Source organism: Amphiura filiformis, chromosome 10, assembly GCF_039555335.1.
Source record: "Amphiura filiformis chromosome 10, Afil_fr2py, whole genome shotgun sequence".
Lineage (NCBI taxonomy): Eukaryota > Metazoa > Echinodermata > Ophiuroidea > Amphilepidida > Amphiuridae > Amphiura > Amphiura filiformis.
In genome coordinates, this window is record NC_092637.1 from 61,234,954 (window position 1) to 61,261,792 (window position 26,839).

Below are 26,839 nucleotides of genomic sequence, written 5' to 3' on the forward strand. Positions count from 1 at the left end.
CAGCCCGCTAGCCAGAAAACCTGCTATTATTTGTTATTTGTTGAATATCAATTAAAAACAAAGTTGTCATTTCAACAATAAATTCTGTCAACACTTTATATTCGTAATCGTAGAAATGGAAACGGACAAAAATCAACTAGCTGTTACTAAAATGGGTGTTTTTATTCAAATGGGTGCAACTCAAGTTTGCTGTGAGCAAATACAATTATTCTTTTTTTTAATCTAAACTCTTTCCCATGACATTTTCATTTACAGCGGATACCTTATAGATCTGTACATAGCTATAGCCCCAAAAACATAAGTTTACTTCTTTTTTAATCAGCTTGTACACAATTGAGCAACACTTTGGTAACATTTAACACATTAAACTCCGTAATATAACATTTAACATGCACTTAATACATACAGTAACTTTGAGCACTGTTTTTAACACTTAATATAGGCCGTATACATTTATTAACACATAATTCCGTTATTTTTGTACTATTTAACACTTTATTAACACTTTAACGTGTTCACATGTTACAACTTTGACACTATCGGTAACCCTCATCTTATACTGAGGCATAAAAGAGTATAGTTCAGGGGCGTAACCAGCTTTCTTGACTGGGGACATTTTTTTTTTGGGGGGGGGGGGCGAACAAAAATTTTCCAGTTGCCTCGTTTTGACCCGGTATCATTGGTGGGATAGGAGTAAACTAATTCCAATCAGTCGTCTACACTGCGCATGTAGGTTGACGAATGAGGGCAGCAGTCTAGTAATAAGAGGTAGGATCAAATTTATGCAAGCGCTAAAATGAGCGCAAAGGATGGGCGGACAATTGTGTGCAAACGTTACTTTGAAAAAGTTAACGGAATATTTAAATGTTTAAATTGTAATCCTACATGTAGTCTGATGGGGGGTAGATGCTTCCGGAATTTTTCTGATTGGTTGGACGCGATTTAGTGATGTTGTCTTTGTTTCTGATTGGTTGGACGCGATTTAGTGATGTTGTCTTTGTTTCTGATTGGTTGGACGCGATTTAGTGATGTTGTCTTTGTAAGACGATCGAGGGTTACGTAAAAGGTAAACTCATATTTTGGGCAATTTTTTGTTTTTAATTAATTTATATTATACCCTGCTCTCTAAACGGACGAGTATTAATGAACTTTGACTTTCAGGTCAACAAAAGGTTTGTTGGTTGTCCTCCATCGCCCGTACTGTGCATTAGGCCTACCTTACATGTTTTTTAACAATTCTGATATTTTTTTTCAGAATTTTCAAATATATACACATAATATATATAAACATTTTTCATGATGATTCCAAATATTATATATGGTCATGAAAATGTGGAATTCTAAATTTTGTGAAATTTAAAGAAAGTTTTAAGCTTGTCGTCTGCAGTTGGCACCCGTGTTTAATTGCTAAGTTTCGGTTCTTACTACATCAAATTCCCCGATCACACCTTTCCCAGAAAAGTTGCGGATGACAACCAATAATTAGTGCTCTTGGCCTAATCAGTTCTCCTTCCTTTGCTTGGTCGATCGGGCCGTCCGGGCCGTCCTGGCCGTCCCGTCCCGCCATTCTTACGTGGTTTCTGTAAGATAGAGTATTATGAAACAAACAAACGAATAATAAAAAAAACGGTGAAGCAATAATATATCACTCATACATAAATTCTAGACAGTTCATTGGTTGATTACCATTTGCCATTTTCCGGCTCGTGGAATGGAACAATCCATCTTTCACCTCGTGATTATATTTCGACCATCACACTCATAGACAGTTAATATTTGTATACTATCATAGTGCTCTGCCGTAGTGCGCCTGCGCCAAGCCGTGCGCTGACTCTTGGACTCGGCGATTTAGTTATGGGTGGACCCCAAAATGTGAAGTATCACGGCAAAACATGGTGTTATGTTGATGAAAAAATGTACTTCCCACCTTAAATAGTATTTTAGTAATAGAATTTATGCATGAGTGGTATAAAACAAATATTAACTGTCTTAAATTCATGTAATGGTCGAGATATAATCACGAGGTGAAAGATGGATTGTTCCATTCCACGAGCCGGAACGGCGAGTGGAATGGAACAATCGACCATCACACTCATAGACAGTTATTATTTGTATACTATCAAGCACTGGAATGACCAATAGTCTAGGAGCTAAATCTCATCACACCAATGTCTACCAAGCTTTACTTCCCTATACATAGGGGCCAGGATCCTGTGACCAGCCTAACCTCTAATGGAACTTGCACACATCAAGATGTTCCAGCACCTGCAGATCCATGACAAAGGGTTTGCTTGGTATACTAAGGGGGGTGATCAGTGGTGATGGCTTGGCACGTTGGTTTCAACACCTTATACCAACAGTTCCTGGTCTGCAAGAAGGGAGTAGCCACTACTGGATTCCCTGATGTCAACAGTTGCTGCACTGGAGAGGGAGGGTTCCCGGGAACAAAGCGCTCAACCCACAACCCACAACCGCCCGAGTCGTGGGGGGGGGGTGGGGGGAGGCAGTGCAGCAGAATGCTATAGATTGTAATATGTCTACCTGGGCTTGATACTGCAAACAACAACTTCCCAGCAAACACAAAAACGTTTTTAAAAACATTATAAATAAGTTATATTTTGGCTTTTGGTTTAGGTAAAAACGTTTTAATAACATTAAAATGTCGGGTTATATAAAGGTCATGGAAACGTTTTAAAACGTTTTATATGAAAACACTCTACAACTATATTTTTTAATGTTCTTAAAAATGTTATTGCAAACTATTTTCCCAAACGTTTTTTGCCAAATATTTTGTCAACCCTTAAATAACATTATGTTAAAATATTTGCACTCAGCAAATACAGAAATGTTCTTAAAATGTTTTATTCAAAACGTTTTAATAACATTTAAATGTCGGGTTATATAAAGGTCATGAAAACGTTTTTAAAACGTTATTGCAAATATTTTGGGCAAACATTTTTCGCAAAATATTTTTCGACCCCAAAATAACATTCTGTTTAGAATGTTTTGTAAAAAATTTCAAAATGATTTTGGAATGTTATTAAAACGTTTTTATACCCTTTATATAACCCGACATTTAAACGTTTTCTGTAAAACATTTGTGTTTGTTGTGCAGTAGATTGTCAGAAAATGTTATTATATGTTATGAAAACATTTTATACCCTTCATATACCTTCTTTATATTATCCGACATTTAAACATTTTCTGACAACCTTTTATAACCTTTTGCGAATGATGTCCAAAACGTTTTGTGTTTGCTGGGTGTGCATCATCTGTAAATGTCCTTAAAAAAACGTCCATTGCAGGGTTGCAGATCAAGCCAGGAAGCAGCCACTCCATGGCTATGGAATTCCACCCATGAGGTATTAGGATAGACTCTCTCTAGATCACTGCAAGGGGAGAGTGGTCTCAAGTCGCAGGATACGTTTTGGGTGTTGAAAGGGGGTTAAACTCGACCATTTTTCAAAACCCCTTGCTCCTAGACTACAATAATTATTGATTAATCTTTAATACCTCTTCGCAGTAATCAGGCAAACCAAAGTAGTGGTCGGGATCTTCGATTCCTTCTTCATAGTTGTAATATCCTGAATTCGTTACAAGATGTTCTGTTCAATAAATAAATCAAAACGAAATCAAAATGAGATCATAGGCAGCTTTTTGACTTTGAAGTCAAATTGAATCCAGCCCCTGGGCGACAGATTTTAAAGTTTATGAATGTGCTCAAAATTTTGCTATAAAAGCTATTTCAAAGTGGTAAAATATGACATTTGTATGATGCAAAAGTGGATAAAAAAATTCTCGCGAAAAGTTCAATATTGGCAATAGAGGTTATCCACGTTACTCAAGTTTGACCTCTAACAAAAAGAGCTGGTTCCCGTAGTATTCCTCATTCAAACATCTTTCTTCCATGTTCAAACCAATTCAATGCATGACCTCGGAGTTACCTGCATGACTTAGGCGGGATATTTTGAAACAGTCATGGTTGCACCTGCAGGTACTTGTTTTTGAAAGTCCTAAACACGGTATAACAGTCGCTGATATGATATGTAGATAGAACATTGACAACCTCTATTGTTAGTTTAAAATAGCAAATATGATGAGGTTGATTTGATTAGAAACCCACACACAGGCGTCAACAGAACAAAGATAAAAACAACGATGCCTGTTTGAATCATTTCGACCCAGAAATGTTCCCGGGGGAAGGGGGAGGGGATATCCACTTAGTTTGCCCCACAGGGCTACAATGAACCACCATGGAAGAAAGAGATTGGGAACCACTGTTAACCGTTAATTATGGATATCCAACTACATGTATAGATTAAACTCTAAATTAGCCCCGACATAGGGTAGGGCCTGAAGAATGAAGGGAAATGTGGGGTAAAAAGTAATTTATGTATGAAATGGATAACGGGCTGCCGATAACGAAATGCCCAGTATCAATGCCCAGTATCAATACCCAGAGAGGCTGGAGACTCACATAGTTGATTTCTTTTTTGACGGAGTTCCAATATAGAAGGGCCCCGCAGGGCAAGAAACCAAGAGTAAACTTAATGTAACATTGACCAACATGCCTTAATGTAACATTGCACCAAGATCATCTAGACTGAATATTAGAGAGACCATAAGCCTTTTTGAAGTATGGCGGGCACAAAAGGAGAAGGCGTACTTTGGTTTGGGTAATCTATTGCATGCTTCTCAGCGGACAAATCAAAGTATGCCCTCTCCTTTTGTGCCCGCCATATTTCAAAAAGGCTAATTAATGTTCATTATGCGAATTTCGTCTTGCTAGGTTGATGATCAGACCATTATCTTTCCAAACTTTTTTCCATGGTAATATAAAACAATGAACTTACGTTTGACTTTCCATCCATCAGACAACCCTGCAAACGACGTGCCATGCGGAATACACGAGTCTCGTCCAACAGTAATCGAATGATATATGGCAGGATGAAAGTCCTCCCTGGCAGGAATAAGAAATCCCCATGTATCCGCGTAGAGGGCTTTGTCATCGACATAAGTAGTCCCCAAATGTTCCGCGTATTCTGTGTAAAATGAGAGCAGTGATTATCAGTTAGCGATAAACAGTGGATAATTAAATTAAGGGGCATTTTGTGATTTTAACATCCTCTTTCTAGTTAGGGGCCTACAATATTCAATATTTAATATTAGATACCCACGTACGAAGAAAACGCCAAAATTTCATTTGATTCGGACATTGAATGTGCAACAGAAAGAAAGAAAGAAAGCGCAGTGATTTATAGAGCGCTACGCACAGGCACAACGCCTAGACGTTGATCCACAAGCCTCAGCACACTTTACAGGTTGTCGCTGACCACTACGGCCCACATCATTCCACAAACCATTTAACAGCATTTCAGGGACTTTGCTGCTTCAAGAGCGCACACCCTAGACATTCTACCCCGGCATTCTACAAATAACCTTCGCAACCAGGATCAGCTCCCCGAGTTTCGTACGGGTTACAACGAGACAAATTAGCAGTAAGTTCCTTGTCCAGGGGAATTTCAAGCTAACTCAATTTTTCCACGAGAGCGTACTAGGCACCGCCAGGGTTCGAACCCGCAACCTCTCGCACCATAGTCGAACGCCTTATCGATTGAGCTAAGAGTGTTGTATACGACAGCCCGAAAATATAAGCTGACGATAACTTTGTCAAACGACCAAATTTACAGCTATGTATGCACACACAAAAAACCCACGGTGTATATGCCTATAATAGCCCTAAATATCTCTAATTTTTTGGAGTAAGCTGGGGGATGAGGCTGTAAATCACGAAGTTATTAACTTCGGCGCAAAAGGTTTCGAGTCAATGATTATTAAACAGCTTTACCACTGTCATTCCATTCATCATGCAGTTATTGTTAACTACTATATACATGTATGCACGCAACACAGGGGCACTCACAATAGGCAATTGAACCCTATACTGTAGCGCTGTATTGTAGCTATTGGGGATGAACTAGTTAGTATCATATATCAAAAAGTATAAAAGCTACGATTTTAGGACTTTCTCTCTCTTTCAATTTCTTATTCTTTTCCAAATATCTGAATCTTCAACCCGGTACAAGCTTTAATAACGGGGAACATACATTTTATTAAAAGAAATCCTACCATCTATCCAAACTCGCCGTGTTATTCCAATGCACATTTTACTTCACCGGGTAGCCATTTTTGATCTTATTTTGAAGATTAGCGTCATAAAACCTTCATAGGTACAAATTTAGTACTTTCTGTCAATCAATTATGGCTTATTCTCTACATGTCAATCTTTAAATAATTGGCATAGTCCTTATAATAACGGTAGGGGGCCTACTCCGCCTTGATGAGTAAATGACAGCAAACAGCTACAATCCAGTGAAAAATATCCCAAAACTCAGTCAGTGGGGCTCCGTTCGTACATGTCAATAGAGTCATTATCGATTGGATTAGTCGTCCGTAGCGGACAATTCGGTCGCTCATTGGATCAATATTATCAGGTGGTAATAAATTTGCATTGAACAATACATTACCATATAATGGTTTAGTACTGCATATATCGGTTTAATCGTCAATAAGCGGGTTTATGGCTGGAAAGGTCACGGTGAATTCGCCGTGGACGTAAGTCTAGTGCACTATGTTATAGTTTTACCTTAAAAGAAGTAAATACGATAAAGAGTTCTGATGCCCTATCCTTTAAACACAAATAATGTGTCCGAGGTATAGTAACAATTAGGGCAAGTAAGAAACTGTGAACTCCTGGGTCGGAGATTTTACACATTTGTCGTGATAGCTTAAAAGTTATATTTTACATCAAGGTAAAGGGCATACACACGTATATATATTCACCGCACAAGATGATGCAAAATTTTGTGAGCTTGCAAGCAATGGCCCATAAAGTACTAGTACCAAGACGATCTTTTTTGACCCATGTTTTTAAACCGAAGAAAAATTCCAAAATTTAAGAAAACACTTTCTACATGCGTGTCTTTAGAACACAAATATGCAATTTTCATCCATTTTGATATTTTGGGTAAGTTGTTATGGCGGACCGAAGAAAATTGGCATGGAAAATCAATTTTGGCGCTTTTCTCAAAAACTGCTCATTTTTGCAAAAATCCGCCGTGCTAGTTGGATTCCTTGTGTCATTTTCTTGCTGAAAATGTATACTTTTATGTACTTATCATCATTAGGCCTACTTTTAAAGATACAATACAAAATAATGTTTAAAATTTCCGACTTAGAGTGATCCTGCGTGCATAGTCTGAAATTATACATTTTCGCGCGCTTCACTCGTGCAAGAAGTGCTAGTAAACCTAAACCAAATAATGCTCGTTCACCGGCCCCCCCCCCCCCCACGCCACCATGAAAAGTGGCGACACCAGGAATTTTTTTCGGGAGGGGATGGGGGGCAAAAAGTGAATTTCAGGGGGATCGGCAAATTTTACGTAATTTGTTTTTTTTGCCTAAAAAGTGGGGGGGCAAGAAAACCTCCCCCTCCCCGCCACTTTTCGCCACCACTGATCTCTTACCTGATACACAGCGATCAGCATGGAATGGATAGTCAGCAGCTTTCCCCGTAACACACTTCGTCTCATTGTAGTAGATGATCAAAACTGTTTCCTGGTCGGGAGTGATTTGTAAACAGAAAAAAATAATAAAAGGCAGGCTGTAACCATGGTAACGGCTTATGCACTGTTGAAATACCGTATATATTCACCTAATAGCGCACATGGCCTCCTTTGCCTCACGGAAAATATTTCATAATTATTAGAAAGCTCCTTCGTGTGAAAATCTCAACAAGAATTAAGAGTCCGTATTCATTAGGCCTATTTGCTGATGGGATTTTACGGGAGGGCAATTTTAATTTGATCTTAGCTTATAGGCGCATCTTTAGGTACTTCTGTAAAAAGCGGGCAAAATGTCTAAGTTTCATTTTCGAAAACTGTCAAAATAGCACGTTTCTCCAATTATAGGGATACTAGGATTTCTAACGTTTTTACAAACATGAGTGGCAGGCAGCAACTGTAAGACTAGACTGACCTTCTGAAGATCTTCTATTATTCGGAGTCGTTGGTCGGGGATACCATTGAGGAATCGTCTGATCATGTAGGAAGCAATACGGCCATTGTCATAGTCGTAGGCCTCAAAGGCCTCTTCCAGGATGGCAAGTGGTTGATGTCGCCCTTGCATCGGTCCATCTACACGGACTGTCCCTGATGAAGTAGCTGAAATATTCCGGGGGGAGAAAAACAGGAATCTTATTTGTAGGCTTGTAAAAATAATCATATTATTGCACACAAATATATAGGTTTTCCCGTCCAATTTCAAACTTTGGTCGTTCAGTTTAGTATAAGTGTCATTCCTTTTCGCGCGAAATTGAATGAACGCTTACAATCTCGATTTCAATTTAGCAAATGTGCAATCTATTTCATTTAATACGCATTCTAAATAGTGCACCCAATTTCGCACATTGTGCAGCAAATTTCGCAAATTGTGCAGCCAAATTCACGTTCAGCCTTGAATTCAGAGCCTATTTGGAAATACAAATTCATATATGCGGAAACAAAATGGAAAAATGTTCAATCGAATTCGCAAAATCAAATTCAGAAGTTCTTAAATATTTTACAATGGTTCAAATATAAAAATGCTATTTATCGTGTTTATATTGAACATTATAGATACATGTAGGCCTATCGTCAACATTGTTCAAACAAGCACGTTGCTATATTAAATGTGAAGGGACAACAATTTTTAAGTAATGTTTAAATTGTCGTATATATGCATAGGCCTAGTATTAGTAAAACAGTGAATGAATTATAACTATATTTAAAAGTATGTTCCCGGTTTAGTTCAGAAACCATAAAGTGATGTATGTCCCATAGTTCAATCAAGCTCAGTCTAGTTAATCATATACATTATAAAAATAAACTTTTCGTTTACTTTTTCTTACGATATAGATCTTTTTTAAATCTTCGTATTTTTAATTGTATGATATAACCTTTATCTATCGTATAAGAATAAAAACTGAATGAACACAGTCAAAACAACATCTAGAAATTAAATAAGCATATTTTGCAGTCGCCTTATAAACATATCCTTCACATCACAACCTGTTTAATTAGACCCCAATCGTGTCCATTTTATTGTGTAAAAATCTGAACAATATATAGGCTAGGCCTATAGTATAACATTTTATTAATTTTTATTGGGGGGGGCACCGACCATGATTGAGGGGCACCGGGTCTGATTGGGGGGGGCACAAGCCGTTTTTAGGCCATTAAGTTTTCCTGTGGGATTTTTTTAAATTTCAGATCGATTGGGGGCACGTACCCCCCACCCCCGTGCCCCTATGACGCTACGTCACTGGATTAACTGACATGTTAAAGTGTTAATATTGCTAACACCCGAACGTGTTAAGCGACGTTTAAAACATATTTTAATGTGTTCGTGTGTTAAAAACAATATTAACATGTTACATTCGTATTCGTAATTCATGAATTGCAAGCATTAATGTGCTTTAATGAACACTGTACCTAAAGTATACTTCTCATTACAAGCATTACCCATTAAAACATGTGTGTGTTTATTCTGTGTTACATAGGGCTACTCACATTTTTCTGCTGCAACGTAGACGTAGGGCCTATTATAGGCCTATGTCAGTATACTTGAAAATCCGCATAATTTCAAATTGAATTTCTTTTCGCTAATTAGATTTGCAATGCATGAAATTGAAAATAGGATTAACAACGTTTCGCAGTCCCCCGTGCATCTTTGGCGAAATTGATTACCTATTTCTTTAAATTAGACGTCTAATGGTGAAATTGAAACATTCGAGAACGTAATTGAATTCACAATAATGAATTGTTCTGATCATACATTAATTTGATTGAACTAAAATGAAATCGATTGCTCATAATGCGAAAAAGAAATCGGGATTCGTTGCAATCATTCAATCTTGCGCGAAAACGAATGATACTTTTACTAAATAGAACGTACAAGTTGCGAAATTGGCCAGGAAAACCTAAATATCAAAATGCTAAACCAGACAAAAGTTTTTTTACAATGTCGCCCTCTGTCGTTTGCAGGTTTGTCGTTTACCAATTCACCTTTTCGGTAAATCCCATAACCCTTTGCGAGTAGGGGAGAGCGGGGAGTGTTCGCCCTATTTTTTTCTGACCAGCCTAGCGATGTCAATTTTAAGGTTAGGGATGACCTGATTAGCCCATGTGAAAGCCCTATGTCTTAGCTATATACGGCCACAATCCCAGAACTGTAGGGCTTACAATAGCAACAGGATAGAGCAAACAAACAAGTTTTGCAAAGTGGCGAACTTGCCCCATATTGGGGCAGGTTCGCCCATATGGTGGGGTAAGTTCACCCTAATCCCCCCAAAAGGTTTAAACATTGCATAACAATAACATATTCAATGCAAACATTTTGCAAGGGTATACAGAGCATTCATTCTCTTCTGGGGAGTCACTAAATTTGTTGCAGGGATCGGGTCAGGGTAAAATGTAGGGGTCCAAAGTGAGTTTAAACGTATCATGTTTACAACTTCGGGGAGATTATGGATTAGGAAATAAACGGTGGTATGAGCAATACTGATACCACATAACTTTAAACAAGAAATGTCTTTAAAAAGACAACGCCATGGATGAAGATCATGTTTCATAATTTTGCATTGCAAGTACTTGGAAAGCTAGTAAATTTGAATGTTTGGCACAACTAACCGGGTGCGAAATATTGGCATTTATTGGTAAATACCACCAATGACATACTAGGAAATACTCAAAATTTTCATGTCGAAAGCTGAATTGGAAAATGTGTGCTAAATTGGTCTACATTTAATTCATACTTGTAACAAACGGCTCAATTGAAATCACATCCTCTGAGGTTTACAACAATCCAACAATCTATATTCAGATAACCTTAAGAATGTTTGCTGCTTAATTAAGGGATTTCATATCAACCACATTTCATGACAATCCAATTATCTATTATCAGTAACTGTTAACCTTGATATTGAAGCATGGTAATTAATTTTAGATATATTTATTCGCAATGTATAGTTTACTGGTAGTTACAATCACATCATAAGGCCACTAACAGTCAATTTTGAGTTTCCCGTCACATAATTTCTGAAAACAAGTGAGGTAACTTGTTCATTATTCATTATTTTTCTGCCTTTCGTTATATGACTAACACGAATGTAAAATGTGTTGTTATTTGCCACTCACTCACTTGAAGATGGATGTTTAGCCCTAATGAGATTCAAAAGTATATTAAAAATAGTCACAATAATGAATTCAAATGAGGGTCAGAAAATGAAGTGAGGGCGGTGACGGGAAACTCAAAATCGACTTTCATTGGCCTATAAAAAGACTGATTACTCAATCCCAGGGATTCCTGGTTGCTCTACACGTACCAAAAATGTATAAAACCAAAGCCACTATCTACCTCAATTACTGGTACCCCCCCCCCTCGACGACTAGTGTCACTCCCAACATCAATTAGTGTTGGTAGTAGTGCACTATTTATACCCAGCTCTGGTCAGATCAGGGAATGGTCAGATAATGCTCATTATTATTGTTTAATTAGTGGTCACACTTTACTTGTCACTGCTTGTTGACAGCTTATCAGTAGTCAGATCAGCAGGGGTGCAATTGTATCCTTTTTCAGAGCAAAATTGTTCAAAATGTTCTAAAAACCTTATTTGTGAACGGATTTTAAACGTTAACAAAGCAAAATGTATGTTTAATATATTAATTATTTCATTAATAGCAATTTCCTAAGTTTCACTGCAAAAAGCGTGTTTAGGAATTAAACACTTTTCTTGCACCACATTCTAAACATGCTTGATTCCTAAACCCTATAGTGGCAGCCAGCCCTGATATATAGCTACTAACCGCTCCATCTCGGGGGCACTTGACGTGATGGGGGTGTGCAGACAGAGCACTGAAAAAAGTGTGTTTAGGAATTAAACACTTTTCTAAACACTATCTTGCACCATGTTTTTAAACATGTTTAAATGCTACACATGTTTAGGAATTTGATGGGTATGTGTTTAGGAATTTAACACATGATGTTTTGGAATTTGACATTGGTTTTTAGGAATAAAACACTTTTCTTGCACTACATTTCTAAACATGTTTGATTCCTAAACACCAATGTCTAAACACATTTCTAAACATGTTTGATTCCTAAACACCAATGTCAAATTTCCTAAACACAGCCCATCAAATTCCTAAACATGTGTAGCATTTAAACATGTTTAAAAACATGGTGCAAGATAGTGTTTAGAAAAGTGTTTAATTCCTAAACACACTTTTTGCAGTGTTCCATCCATAAATAACCACAGAGCATTATCTGTTTACAAAATAAGTGTTTATTTTCAATTAGCCATCTTATCAGTAAAACTGATAGGAGGCCAAATTATAGTCAAATCAATTAGCCATCTTATCAGTAAAACTGATAGGAGGCCAAATTATAGTAAAAAACAGATTCTTTGTCTGGTAGTCCCGGCAACCCAGTCTATATGTGGCTCAGTTGTAAACATACACAACACAAACCGACTGTGAAGGAGCCTATATGCACGTAAACAACTTTCTAGTACATGTATAATAAAATCCGTTTTTGAGTATAATAAAGAAAGTCATGCATTGGCAACATGAAGGAAATACCTATTGCTAACTTGGTAAAATGCATACTCGTAGCCCAATCTTGTACATCATAGCACCCAGTTTGGGTTTGTAGTTTCGAAATGTTGCAATTAAACATTAGTTCTTTCAAATATGAAACGCTAAAACACAAATCTAGAACAAACAATCATTATATTTAAGATATAGCAAACTTTCCATGATAGAGATTGGACCCAAGACAAAGTACACCCAAATTAGGTGACAATTCGGAATTAAGCCATGGCTGGAAAAACATGCTTTTCAGTTGTTTTACCTTGTTTAATGGTATAATTATCAATATTTTGCATAATACGCGGATGGGGCAGGTCCGCCCTCCAGTTTGGGGGTAAGTCCGCCCGGGAAGATATAGGGCGAACATGCCCCATCCTCAAAAGGGCGAACGTGCCCCTTGTGCACATTTTTGTATTTTCTTAAGGGTATGCAAAATACAAGTCGAATAAGGAGTTTATAACTGCATTTAATCTTTGACAAATCCCATATGTTCCCAATACAGATTTCTATTAAAACTATCTGTATTTATGTATCAATGATAATACAACATTATTAATGCAAGAAAAAGTTACGTTTTGGTGTAAATTTTTTGTTTTGGCTGCAGTTCGATGAACTCGTCCCTATATGTCACGTAGCTAATATGAGAAGTTTATAATGACCTTTGTCACCTAATTTTGCCATCACCAAATACCCCGATAGCCGTAGTGCTGAGAAACAAGGGTGGGCGAACCTACCCTAGGGCGAACACTCCCCGCTCTCCCCTACACCTGAGAACTCGTCATTTGACGTCACGCCGACTTGTAATGCGCAGTAACGATGTTCGATAAACGATGTGCGCATCGGCGCGACGCAGTATGACGAGTTCTCAGGTGTACTCGCAAAGGGTTATGGGATTTACCGAAAAGGTGAATTGCCTATAGATACACTCAGAACGCTGGTCAGTCGATGGCTATTATCAAATTCGGTGCTGAAATAAGCAAAAATTTTAATTACACCTTTTCACTTCATAATTAATTTTCTCGGTAAAATGAAAAGCGATAATTTTTATTTCTTCAGTAAATGTCAGCAAAAATATAATGCTTGGTACTGTATTTTTTTTTTCAAAACCTAGTGTTAAACTTAGGTATGAAATTTAGGTTTGTAGTGTAAGATTTTCGATTTTCACAGGCTTCAACTTGTCCCATGAGGTTTTTTTTGGTGTCAACGTTTTTGCTTTTTAAAGTAACATAATAATTCTCAAAATCACCTAAATATTTATTATTTCTGCTGGTTATGCTGGAAATGAAGTAGGCCTACTTAGTTGCAAGTGAAAAAGGTGAAATCAAAAACGGATATACTGACCAAATCAAACCCACACTGTACCCGCCGCCAACGATGTGTTTCCATTCAACACAATTCACAAGTAAACTTTTCAAGCTCCGGGCGTGCGCATTGATATCGTGAATGTTGGGTTGCGCGTGGGTCATTTGTCTGTTTAGCAAATCTTAACTCTCTTCACGCGGGGTTGACTGCAGACGACATGTTTCAATTTTTGTTTAAATTTCAGAAATGTACATTTTCATGACCATAATTGGAATCAGCATGAAAAATGCATTAAAACGAGTATAGGCCTACAAGCAAGCCTAGTATTGGTTCAGTATTTCTTAAGATATCTTTTGATATTTTGAAAAAATATTTCAAAGCTTCAACTTTTTCCGTTGAAGCGCATGGCTAGCACAAAAGGGGCATTTTGTGATCCACATCCTGATCATTCCTACTTTTTAAAAACAAAGTTGAGATATTTATACCCATACGACCGGAAACCTCTACCTGCATAATGTTTTGAGCAAAATATTTCTTGCAGATTCATTCGCTTACCAAATATATTATCTAAATTACAACACATGGAGCAATGTAAATCATACATAAGTCGCTCACGCCTCATTTGAATCAACTGAAATGGTAGGAATTGAGCTTTTTTCGTTGATATCTAGGGCCTACTGAAACGTAATGTCAGAATCACGAAATACGTCATCTATCTGAAATTGAACTTCAACTACCGGTACGTAATCTAAATATTAGGCCTATCGTCTGAACAAAAAAAAATTCTTACAGGTCGAAAAGTGCAAGTAGGCCTAACAGTGTGTACTTACATCTGCTGATGGTAAACTGACTTGCAGGGAAGCAACATCTCTCTGGTGTGGTGGCGTTCCCGGTGGTGTTACCGGGGCCTCGGTAGTGGTTTGTGCAATTATGGCAGGAAGTAAAGCCATAAGGCATGCTAACATAGCAACACGGTGATCCATGATCATGATGATGGCTTCTATAGTAGGCCTACACCTATAATTTAGTTGACACCTGGATAATCAAGCTATGTGTCTGGCTATCGGAGTTGATAACTGCAATGAGTAAATCGGGACTGGTGTATAATGACAAATGAGTCAGACAGGTATAGCGTAGGAGTAAGTCCCGTTCTGGTCTGATTGCACTATTCTAGCTGAAATAATTCACCCCTCTGATTTCAAATAGAGACATCCATTCATGTGACGGAACTTGAAATTCACTCTCCATGTCATGTACATGTATGTGGAAGTTTAATGTCATGTCTTTCAGCTTGAACTTTTTTTCCTAATCGCTGCACCTTTTTACTCATACAAATGATTAACCCATTCTCTGCGTATAGTGACATAGGGCCTACCATTTTTTTACCAAAAACAAAATCATAATAAATGGAATTTAATATTTTATCATTACACTTTGCAAACATGAATGCGATCCTGTTGCATGCACTCAAAAGTGTGGTTAAGATTTTAAAAATTAATAGTAGGCCTAATATTGAAGACATTTTTGAGACTTTAACGTGTGAAAATTTAAATGGCATCGAAGTGTTAAAAAGAATGAATAGGGCCTAGTATTAATAAATCTATAGGAACTTGGATGAGATATCACGTCAGGTTTAGGATAAATTGTGCAGAGAACAATGCACACCAGCGCCTTCATCATGTGAGTTTGAATTCAGACGTGCGTGACGTCAATACTTAGGGGTCTGTATAGGCCCAGGCCTACAGGTATGAAGCATGTGACGAATGAATCGGACTTGTGAAAAATTACAGGTTCGATAATAATCCAAGGCCTATCATAATGCATGTCACTTGGAAAACGTTGCCCAAAACGGCACCAAATGACAAAAGTTACGCAAAATATTGTTGAAATTTGCGTTGCGTATATAACTTCTTCAAATCTGCCAAGCGCGATGGTGAAGTATTATAAACCCAACCCAGAAAGTATCGAAACGATTATAGATGGTCAGATATATCGGGAACTGAAATATATAGCAGAAATTTATTTAATGTATATAAAGCGCAGCTTTCTCCTCCGCATTTTGATACCTCTTTTGTTGCTCTACGATATCATTTGGTCGAGTTATGGGCGCTTGAGTGGCTTCAAGTCGGATTTTGAAAGTTGCACTTAGCTCCTATTCAAGCCAAATGCGTTCGTCGTGTACACACACACACACACACCCACAAAACCAAGACAAAGGACACCGATGTGCTCGGTTTACTTAACCATGAACTTTACTTTATTTTACTCCTTCGACTTCCAACTTCAGTACTTGATACCCTTTACTTATCTCTGACTTATCTCATGAACTCTTTCTGCTGACAACTCAATACTTGATGTGCCCACCATCACTGTCTATCACCATGATCACTGCCTGGATTCGTCGTCGCATAAAGCATTTGGCTTGAATACATTACGTTTGGGTTTTGGAAAGAACCTTCTGTTAAATCATGCATGACTCAATTACAAATCTCTACATCCCTTTCTTCTTGTCTATTGATATTTTGAATAGTGTTTATCTTTCCCTAATAATAATCTTGCCCTGATCGATTCTTCCTGCATATCAATATGCTTCATTTACATTAAATTACAGAGATCGGACACTAATCCCTACCATAACAAACCATGTATACAATGATCACATATGGGTAAGTCCATATGATATCAAGGAGGTCCCCGACCTGACCCCCTCAGATTTGCTTTATATTTTAGTCATATGTTGTACCTGTAAAAATATTAAAAACCTGCAAATTTGAGGTCTGTAGCTCTTACGGATTTTCTGTGGCAGCCATTTAAAGTTGAAGTATATGGGGGTCTAAATTTGGACTCAAAAGTTGCCCTTTAAATAAATGTCATCTTTGGGAGTCTGTGACTTCTTTACAAAAGAGAGAGAGAGGTCTGAAACCTTGTATACACACTAACTGCATGACAATTTGTCAAAAAAATAAAAAAAAAAAAAATCTGTAATTGCGCGTTGTGTCACGGGGTCATTAAATATGCAAGAAAAAATGTAATGTTTTGTAAACTGGCAAGTTTAGCCCCTCTAAATTCACATTTTTTGTCAGATTAATTATTTTTTGTTGTCACTGATGCTAAATATAGGATAAATACAATACATATCCAAACAATTGAGGTCACAACTCATTTACATTTCGAACAGCGCCCTCACGAAGATGAAATTTATTGCAAATTCAACATTTTCAGGGGGTCCAAAGTCGATGTGGTCCACCTTCAAAATTTATAAAACATTTTTTTTATATGACTACTAGTCTTATATTACAACTTTGCAAAGTCTCAGTAATTGTCTAGGTTGACTTCATATAAAACGACAAGCCCAAAGTTGACCATTTTCTTATGATTGCATGTACTGCAAATATGCCGAATTTGGAAGGCTTAAAGTCAAATTGGCCCCAATATTGAAAATAAAATGGAAATTAAAGTAAATAGGGCCAATAACTACGCATCTAGTCATTTATTTTCAATATTGTGGCCATTTTGACTTTTAAACCTTCTGAATTCGGCACATGTGAATTTAGGGGGCTAAAACTTGCCAGTATACAAAACATTAATGTTTTAGCCCCTCTAAATTCACATTTGTTGTCAGAATAATTGTTTTTTGTTGTCACTGATGCGATATATAGGACAAATACAATGCATATCCAAGACATAGAGGTGACAATTTATTTACATTTCGAACAGCGCCCTCGCAAAGATGAAATTTAAGTTGCAAATTCAACATTTTCAGGGGCCCAAAGTCAATGTGGTCAACCTTCAAAATTCATAAAACATCACTTTTATATGACTACTAGTCTTAAAGTACAACTTTGCTATATCCCAGTAATTTTATAGGTTGACTTCATATAAAACGACAAGCCCAAAGTTGACCATTGTCTTATGATTGTAGGCCTATGTACTGCAAATGTGCCGAATTCGGAAGGTTTTAAAGTCAAAATGGCCACAATATTGAAAATAAATGACTAGATGCGTAGTTATTGGCCCTATTTACTTTAATTTCCATTTTATTTTCAATATTGGGGCCAATTTGACTTTAACCCTTCCAAATTCGGCATATTTGCAGTACATGCAATCATAAGAAAATGGTCAACTTTGGGCTTGTCGTTTTATATGAAGTCAACCTAGACAATTACTGGGACTTTGCAAAGTTGTAATTTAAGACTAGTAGTCATATAAAAAAAATGTTTTATAAATTTTGAAGGTGGACCACATCGACTTTGGACCCCCTGAAAATGTTGAATTTGCAATAAATTTCATCTTCGTGAGGGCGCTGTTCGAAATGTGAATGAGTTGTGACCTCAATTTTTGGATATGTATTGTATTTATCCTATATTTAGCATCAGTGACAACAAAAAATAATTAATCTGACAAAAAATGTGAATTTAGAGGGGCTAAACTTGCCAGTTTACAAAACATTACATTTTTTCTTGCATATTTAATGACCCCGTGACACAACGCGCAATTACAGATTTTTTTTATTTTTAACTTTTTGACAAATTGGGCATGCAGTTAGTGTGTATACAAGGTTTCAGACCTCTCTCTTATTTTGTAAAGAAGTCACAGACTCCCAAAGATGACATTTATTTAAAGGGCAACTTTTGAATCCAAATTTAGACCCCCATACTCCAACTTTAAATGGCTGCCACAGAAAATCCGTAAGAGCTACAGACCTCAAATTTGCAGGTTTTTAATATTTTTACAGGTACAACATATGACTAAAATATAAAGCAAATCTGAGGGGGTCAGGTGGGGGACCTCCTTGATATCATATGGACTTACCCATATATACAGGTGATATAACAGGTCTATATTACAGGATTAGATTAGTAAACTATGATCTATTTGCAAGTATTATAATATATTGATTGAGCAGGAAAGATGTGATACTATTTTTTTGTATAGTAGTCTAGTTGCCGGCGTCAGGTATACATAGAATGTTTTTTATGATGATGATATGTATGATGCAAACTCATAGGTGTTGTGCGTTTGGCAATTTGGGAGGGGTGGGGGTTCAAAATGACCCCATAGGATTATAAAATCAAAATTTCAATTGCTCAAATACCTCTTTCAAATATATCAAATTTTTTACATAAATAAACAAAAATAAATAAATAAATAAATAAACGAAAAAAGTCTGATGCTCTACCATTGAGTTATGACAGCATCTAGTGATGAGGGTCGAGTTTTTAGCTTATACAGTGTTTGTCTGTGATAATGCCGCCTCGTGAAATAAATAAATATAAAATCTCAATTTTTAATTTAAATTTATTTGATAATTTTCTAACCTATATTTTCTTCAGAGCACGGACAAATATTTCCCTTTTATCCAATTTGATCGCTAAATAAGAATCTATATACTTCTTTTATTACTAATTTAATTCCGCGATTTGTTCCATTAAGCAATATCAAAGATTAATGTCAAGCATCTCACAACAGATATTTAGTTGGCTTAGTGGTTTTGCACAGTGCTTTTTAACCGGGAGGTACCGAGATCGATTCCCACCTCTGCCTGCATTTTTTTTTTAAAGACTGGGAAATAATAACCTGACATTCGCCGCTGACATTCGTACTGCAGAAGCGGAGTTATAACTTGTTAAACTTTGCTCCTTCCGTAAAAGGGTACATTATTTTGGCACTACATTATTTCTTTTTTTCCACATTGCTGGTATTAAATATCAAATGGTCATAATTGGCGGTCACTTCAAATCACCCCCAACTGAACGAGGTTCAGGAATGTCCTCTCATTGTTAATTGTTGGTTAGCCCACCACTTGAACAGGATTTAGCCAAAGCAAACAAAGCTTTTTACTAATGCCATTCATAAGTATAAGCTTATTATCCTCTTCAACGATAGGATAAAAGATTGGTGCTTGACTGGAATTACGTGCTAGTGTCATTGGTTATTGTTAAAAGGCAATAAGGTGTGTAATTGCAATATTTCCTCTGAATAGGAAAGACTCTCTACATCGAACCATGGATGCTGAAGGTTCGCAATACTGTTATTAGCTGTTATTTAGGGGAAGGTATCTTCCAACCCCAATTTCAAATGAGGAGCTAAGTGCAACTTTCAAAATCCGATTTGAAGCCACTCAAGCGTCCATAACTCGGCCAAATGATATCGTAGAGCAACAAAAGAGGTATCAAAATGCGCAGGAGAAAGCTGCGTTTCATATACATTAAATACGTTTTTGCTATATATTTCAGTTCCCGATATATCTGACCATCTATAATCGTTTCGATACTTTCTGGGTTGAGTTTAGTAGACCTGCTGCGCTTACGTCTACGGTAGATCTGTGTAAACGTAGCCTGCATAATGAGTTCACATAGGAGTAGCCTATACTCTATACGGTATTCGCTATAATGATAGGGGCCTACGCTCATTCGATTAGGCCGTGTTCACACAGTATACTCTTATGTGAAGTAATTAAATGAGCGTATATCGTATAATTTATAAGTCAAATGTGAAATCAGCCTTAGTGCATTGCTTATTAACATACCGTTGTGATCTATTTGTAGCCCCTACATATGGTTTGATGTGTTTCGCTACTTGGTGTTGCCTGGATAAGGAAGCACCTAAATAGTTTTTTTGCATAATGTCTTGCAAAAAAGACAAATAATTTGAGATAATTTGTACCGGTATCAAGGGCGGGGGTTGATCGATTTCTCTTAGGCCTAAACTTAGAACACATGTTTTCAACCACGGTGATGCAATTATCAGAAAGTGCATTAAAAGGTGCTTCAAGGCCAACTGGTATCTACACCTGGAATTATTAAAAGACAAAATACAAATCAGAAATTGCAGGGCTTCCACTTATACACACCTCTCGGAGATTCGCATCTAAGATTATGGTTTTTCTGAATCTTTATTGACGGAGAATCTAATTTCAAACTTGACCCTCTGTGGTTTGAAAGTGTTTTTTTTTTATTATTATTATTATTATTTGGCAAAGAATAAGTTAGATAATCAAATTAAAATTTGACCAACCAAGCTTTAATATTTCCATTGTTATATTTCAACCCTGAACTTATGATTTCAGAAGGCTCACTATTCTGAAAGCCCGTCACCCTGAAGGTCCGCTGTTCAGAATGGGCTATTCCAGATAAATCATGCCCACCCCCCATAGAGGAACTCGGATTTCCAGGTTTTTTTTACATTATTATGGACTGGAATTCCAGTTTTTTTCCCTACTGTACACAGGATTTCCAGGTAATTTTAAGTCATTACACAATTTACCAACCGTGGGACCCATAGAGGATATCGGATTTCCAGGTTTTTTTTACAAAATTATGGACAGGAATTCCAGTCTTTTCCGCTACTGAACCAGGATTTCCAGCTAATTTTAAGTCAACACACAATAAACAAATGTGGGACCCATAGAGGATATCGGAAATCCGTGTTTTTTTTACATAATTATGGACTGGAATTCCAGTTTTTTCCCCTACTGTACAACATGCTTTTCAAGTAATATTAAGCAGATCTTTATTTCTAAGGGGCTCTACAAATCACACTCCTGTGATGCTGTTAAGGAGAGCTGTAGAAGCTCTGGAGCAATTGAGCTCCTTAAAAACGAGACCCATAGAGGAGTAGGAAATCCAGCACCCCCACCCCCCCCCCGGACAGGACTTCCAGCTTTGACCTTTGACGTCATGAAATTCAGATTTTTACACAATACCTTTTTCAGTACTAAAACATCAATTTTCTTCGAGTTCACTCCGAAATGGCTTTTTTTTTGTAGGTTAATGTCGTCACCCCAAAATGTTTTTTGTTGACATTTTATTCTTTCAAAAACTGAATCTGATGTTACCAATATAGGATTCTTTGACTCATTTAATTTTCAAAATACTTTTATGTACTTTGGATTACTAGCAGCTGGCCAAGGCACGAAACGCTAAGGTGGTGGGTGCGGGAGGGGCACAGAAGGTTTTGAAATCGGCATGTACTTCATATGATGAATTTTACGAATGATATATTTTACCTTAAATTGTGAAATTTACCCTAAAATTAATTTACCTTAAATTAGGGCCTATTTGGCCCCTATGGTAAACTACTTGAGGGCTGAGACAAATTCGTCTCAGCTTGGGCCTACCAAAATTCTTCAGTTCCATCCCGAGCCACTGTTATGGCTAAGTTTTAGAAAAGAGTTGTAGGCCTACTAGATTTTATCGTTTGGTTCAAAGGGGGTTGCTAAACCCGCGATTCAATAGCAGCCCAATTGGACGAAATTTGGAGATTTTCATTGCATTGTCAGTTTCCACATTTTCCTGAACATTCCATAAGGGGGAAAGGGACGACTTGGCGCACGCGATCTTCAGTAGATATAGTATCCCAATGAAACTAATAGCTAAGGAAATAATTAGGTGACTTTTTGATGATATGACCCGCGATTGGGGCTGATATTGTTTTGGCAAGCTGGGGGGGGGGCTATTCCAAATAAAACATGCACCCCTAGAGGTTCAATAAAATGTATTCTAAAATGTCTGGAATTCCAAAACATACTTGAGGAAGAAACATTTCAATTGACTAACCAAAAAAATCTGGAATTCCACAGAGGTATAGTGGGTTTTTAAAAATGCCCAAATAAAAAGTTGGAATAGCAATAAAAGTCTGGAATTCCATAGAGGGTATAGAGGGTTTCTAAAATTACACAAATAAAAATAAAATAAAAAAGTTGGAATTTTTCAGTTGACTACCAAAAAATCTGGAACTCCATAGAGGGTTTCTAAAATTACACAAATAAAAATAAAATAAAATAAAAGTTGGAATTTTATCAGTTGACCACCAAAAAAGTCGGAAATTCCATGTTATTTTCTAAGGTCTTTTCTGCTTCAAATTGCCATGACTGTTTCCCATTGTTCTGATAACTTATATTAAACCATATTCATTTAGGAAAACTGGGCACAATTTATTAAGATAATTTTGTCACATCAAGATTAATGTTATGTCGATGTTTATTTTACGGCCACATTTTGCAATAGTTACTTAGGCCTAAAAAATTGTTTAATTGGTGTAACCCGACCGACCTTAAAAATAGGCCCGACCCCAGACTTTTTTTTCTTATATTTTTAAAATATTGAAATGTAAAAAAAATGTTTCAAAAGTTCCAATTTATGCAATTTACAGCTTTAAATGTATGTAAATTTTTTTTTAAATTGCCGACCGACCTAACCTATTTTTTTCATGTTACGCCAATCAAACAATTTTTTTAGGCCTTACATGAAGGGAACGAGGTAATCATGTTGCTTTCTCAATGCATAGCAATATTTTGTTAAACCGAGTTTTAGGTCCATGAACTGAACCACGCAAAGGGAAGCATACTCTGTCGGCACACATTTCGAACTATAAAAGGATTGGATTGTGAAACTCAGCTTCTTGCTTCAGTTTTTGCTAAAAATTCATAGGGCAAAGTTCTATCTTTATGTCCTTAATTATTCTTTATTTAATCCTGTTCTTTCTTTCTTGTGGCCTAGATCTGTTTTTTCTACCTTTCAACTCGAATATTGTTGATTTGTTGTAGCCTATTGTCAATGGATGTACGTAAGAATTCAAACTTTCTTACTTTGGTTTAAGCGGAGACTAAAATACCTAAAGCCTCAAATGTCGTTTTTATATTAAATATACCTGTATTGGAATGAAATAAATATATTATATACAGGCTACATGATAAATACATGAAGCCACAGCAAGTAGAACGAGTCCGATCATGTCACGCCGGTGGTGCTTACCTTGGTACTACGCAGGTGCTCCTTTGTTAAAAGGGAATTCCCTGATTGGGGACTGTCAAAAAGTTTATTATATAAATTCTTTGGGGACTGTTACTTTTTAAAGTTTTTTTGGAGTGGGATCATGTCACGCCGATGGTGCTTACCTTGGTACTACGCAGGTGCTCCTTTGTTAAAAGGGAATTCCTTGATTGGGGACTGTCAAAAAGCTTATTATATAAATTCTTTGGAGACTGTTACTTCTTAAAGTTTCAACGCCCGTATACATGCCACATATATGAAACCTCCAGTCTTGAATTACTAGTTCCAAATGGCTTTGTTATTTTCCAAGTTTTTATAAAAGCAGTGTCATAGGCTTAGGAACCGGGGGCTGGAGGGTCTCTGGAATACCTTTCAGCCCCCCCCCCCTCCAAAATAATCCTAGGTGAAATTTAAAAATTGTGACAAAATAGAGTGAAAATGGGTGTTTGTGACCTATATTTTGCAAAATTTTCTGACTCAAGGGGGGGTGGGGAGGAACCCCACTCAGGCACCCCAGAATGCCCCATAAAATATTTTTTAAATTGTCAGTCCCACCCCATGTTAAAAATCTTCCAAAGCCAATGAGTGTTTGTCATAATTTATACATTTAGTGATCCATATGAACCCCACTGCAGTAGACATTAGGACTTTCTGTGAAATTTTGTTGCAAATTGGGACTGTCTTTTACGCATTTTAATGTATGACTTTTTTTGAATTGTTATTTTTATTGACACAAGTATATATTTACCTTTTCATACATATGCATATTGTGAAAGTGTCAAAGTTTTTTTTTTATGAAATGGCACTTTATAGGTCAATAACATATCAATTATTTTTTTTCAAATCGAGGCACTGAAATCATGCTTTTAGAATTTGCCAAAAAACATGGCCGACATGGCACAAGATCAACAGTCCAGGTAATTTTTTTCACAACAAAATTTAAATGTTATTGGGTTAATATGCATCAAATAGTAAACTGAACTGAAAAGTTTTGTGGATTTTTTTTTCTGCAGTCATGTGTGCAGAATTCTGAAATGTTTAGGACAAAATCGCCAAAATCCATACAAGCTGAAACTTGATCAATATATAAATATTATTTTGTGTATATGTGTCAGGCTCCATAATATTTTTTATAAGTAACAGCATAAAAATATCCCGTAATTAATCTTAATTCAGCAACCTTGTCAACAAAAATCACCATTTCCCCCAACCCATCATATTGTTGGGTTTCGTAATACACAAAATAACTAAATCACAAAAAAATGCATTTTTCAACTCAAGTATGAGTATCTCAGCCCACGTCACTTTTCAGAAATGTCAGCCGGGTAAAATGAAAAGATCATGAACGTGATTTTGGTCAAAAACATAGTTTTTGGTCTAAATTGTGATTTATTTTGTTCTTGTATAGGGTCCCGGACCTGGGAGTATATAAAACGGGGACCCCGAAAACGGGGACCCCAAAAAACGGGGACCCCTTAAAATCACCCCATAAAGTTACTGACAAATTTCTAGGGGTCCCCGTTGTTCAACTTTGGGGTCCCCGTTTTACAGAATGACCCAGGGTAATCTGTAAAACGGGGACCCCAAAAACGGGGACCCCCTAGAAATTTGTCAGAAGCTTTATGGGGTGATTTTAAGGGGTCCCCGTTTTTGGGGTCCCCGTTTTACAGATTACCCCAGGTCAATCTGTAAAACGGGGACCCTAAAAACGGGGACCCCAAAATTGTGTACATTGGACAATTATATAAGAAGTGCTTACTACTTTCATAAATTACATTTGTAATATTAGTATATCCATGGTGAATATTTTGTCGAGATTTGGAGGCTCATCAGTCCTAAAATAGAGTGAAAAAATAGGGGTCCCCGTTTTTGGGGTCCCCGTTTTACAGATTACCCTGGGTCAATCTGTAAAACGGGGACCCCAAAAACGGGGACCCCTAGAAATTTGTCAGAAGCTTTATGGGGTGATTTTAAGGGGTCCCCGTTTTTGGGGTCCCCGTTTTACAGATTACCCTAGGTCAATCTGTAAAACGGGGACCTAAAAACGGGGACCCCAAAATTTTGTACATTGGACAATTATATAAGAAGTGCTTACTACTTTCATAAATTACATTTGTAATATTAGTATATCCATGGTGAATATTTTGTCGAGATTTGGAGGCTCATCAGTCCTAAAATAGAGTGAAAAAATAGGGGTCCCCGTTTTTGGGGTCCCCGTTTTACAGATGACCCTGGGTCAATCTGTAAAACGGGGACCCCAAAAACGGGGACCCCCTAGAAATTTGTCAGTAAGCTTTATGGGGTGATTTTAAGGGGTCCCCGTTTTCGGGGTCCCCGTTTTTGGGGTCCCCGTTTTCGGGGTCCCCGTTTTATATACTCCCTATAGGGGCCCACATGTTTTGTTTTCCTTTTCTAAAACATAACTTGTTTTGAAATTGGGAAACAAATGGTAATGAGTGTGGATATTTATTTGTTTCATATACATTAGGGAGTGTTCATAAATACTTTTGTGGGGGGTTGGAAAAGTTGGAACCTCGGACGTCCAAAATTTTTGATCCCCCTAAAAGGGTTAATTTTTTATCCCCCCTTTTATGGTCTAAATTTTTTGATCCCCCCCTTCATGTCCTAAAAAAGAAGCCAAAAATATACATCATTAACAGTGGCATATATTTCTTTTTGACATATGGGTTGGTGAAAATTTCTTGAAGTTCAATGAATCCAGCACCTTTTGCTGATAAAATAAGTTTATGGTACAAATGCGCTCAAAGCGCGCAAAAAAAATTGCCATATTGAAGCTAAACTGGTATTATATAGTACAAAACTGGAATTAATTTGCATGAAGCGCAAACAAATTGGCACTTTTTATTTTAAAATAACCAAATATGGGGTTAATTTTGGTTAGAAACCCATATACAGGCGTCAACATTGGGGGGGATGATGGACCATTGCCCCAAAATATTGGGGAGATTTATCCCCCACTCCCGGGATCTACCCCTATGGTCATTAACTTATTAGCTAAAAATTACCGTTTGGAGTTATTACTCATTGGAGTCATAGTGTTACACACAAATTGTAAAG

General features: G+C 37.0%; 1 protein-coding gene across 1 annotated transcript; it reads right to left on the bottom strand.

The window, feature by feature from the left end:
• Positions 1-628: 628 nt before the first annotated feature.
• LOC140163125 (uncharacterized) lies at positions 629-15,103 on the bottom strand. The gene is made up of 6 exons (XM_072186501.1): positions 14,819-15,103; positions 8,038-8,222; positions 7,527-7,617; positions 4,854-5,042; positions 3,514-3,605; positions 629-1,580 (listed from the first exon to the last, which is right to left on the bottom strand). The coding sequence occupies exons 1-6, from the start codon at positions 14,943-14,945 to the stop codon at positions 1,497-1,499; spliced, it is 768 nt and encodes a 255-aa protein (XP_072042602.1). The 5' UTR covers positions 14,946-15,103; the 3' UTR covers positions 629-1,496.
• Positions 15,104-26,839: the final 11,736 nt, after the last annotated feature.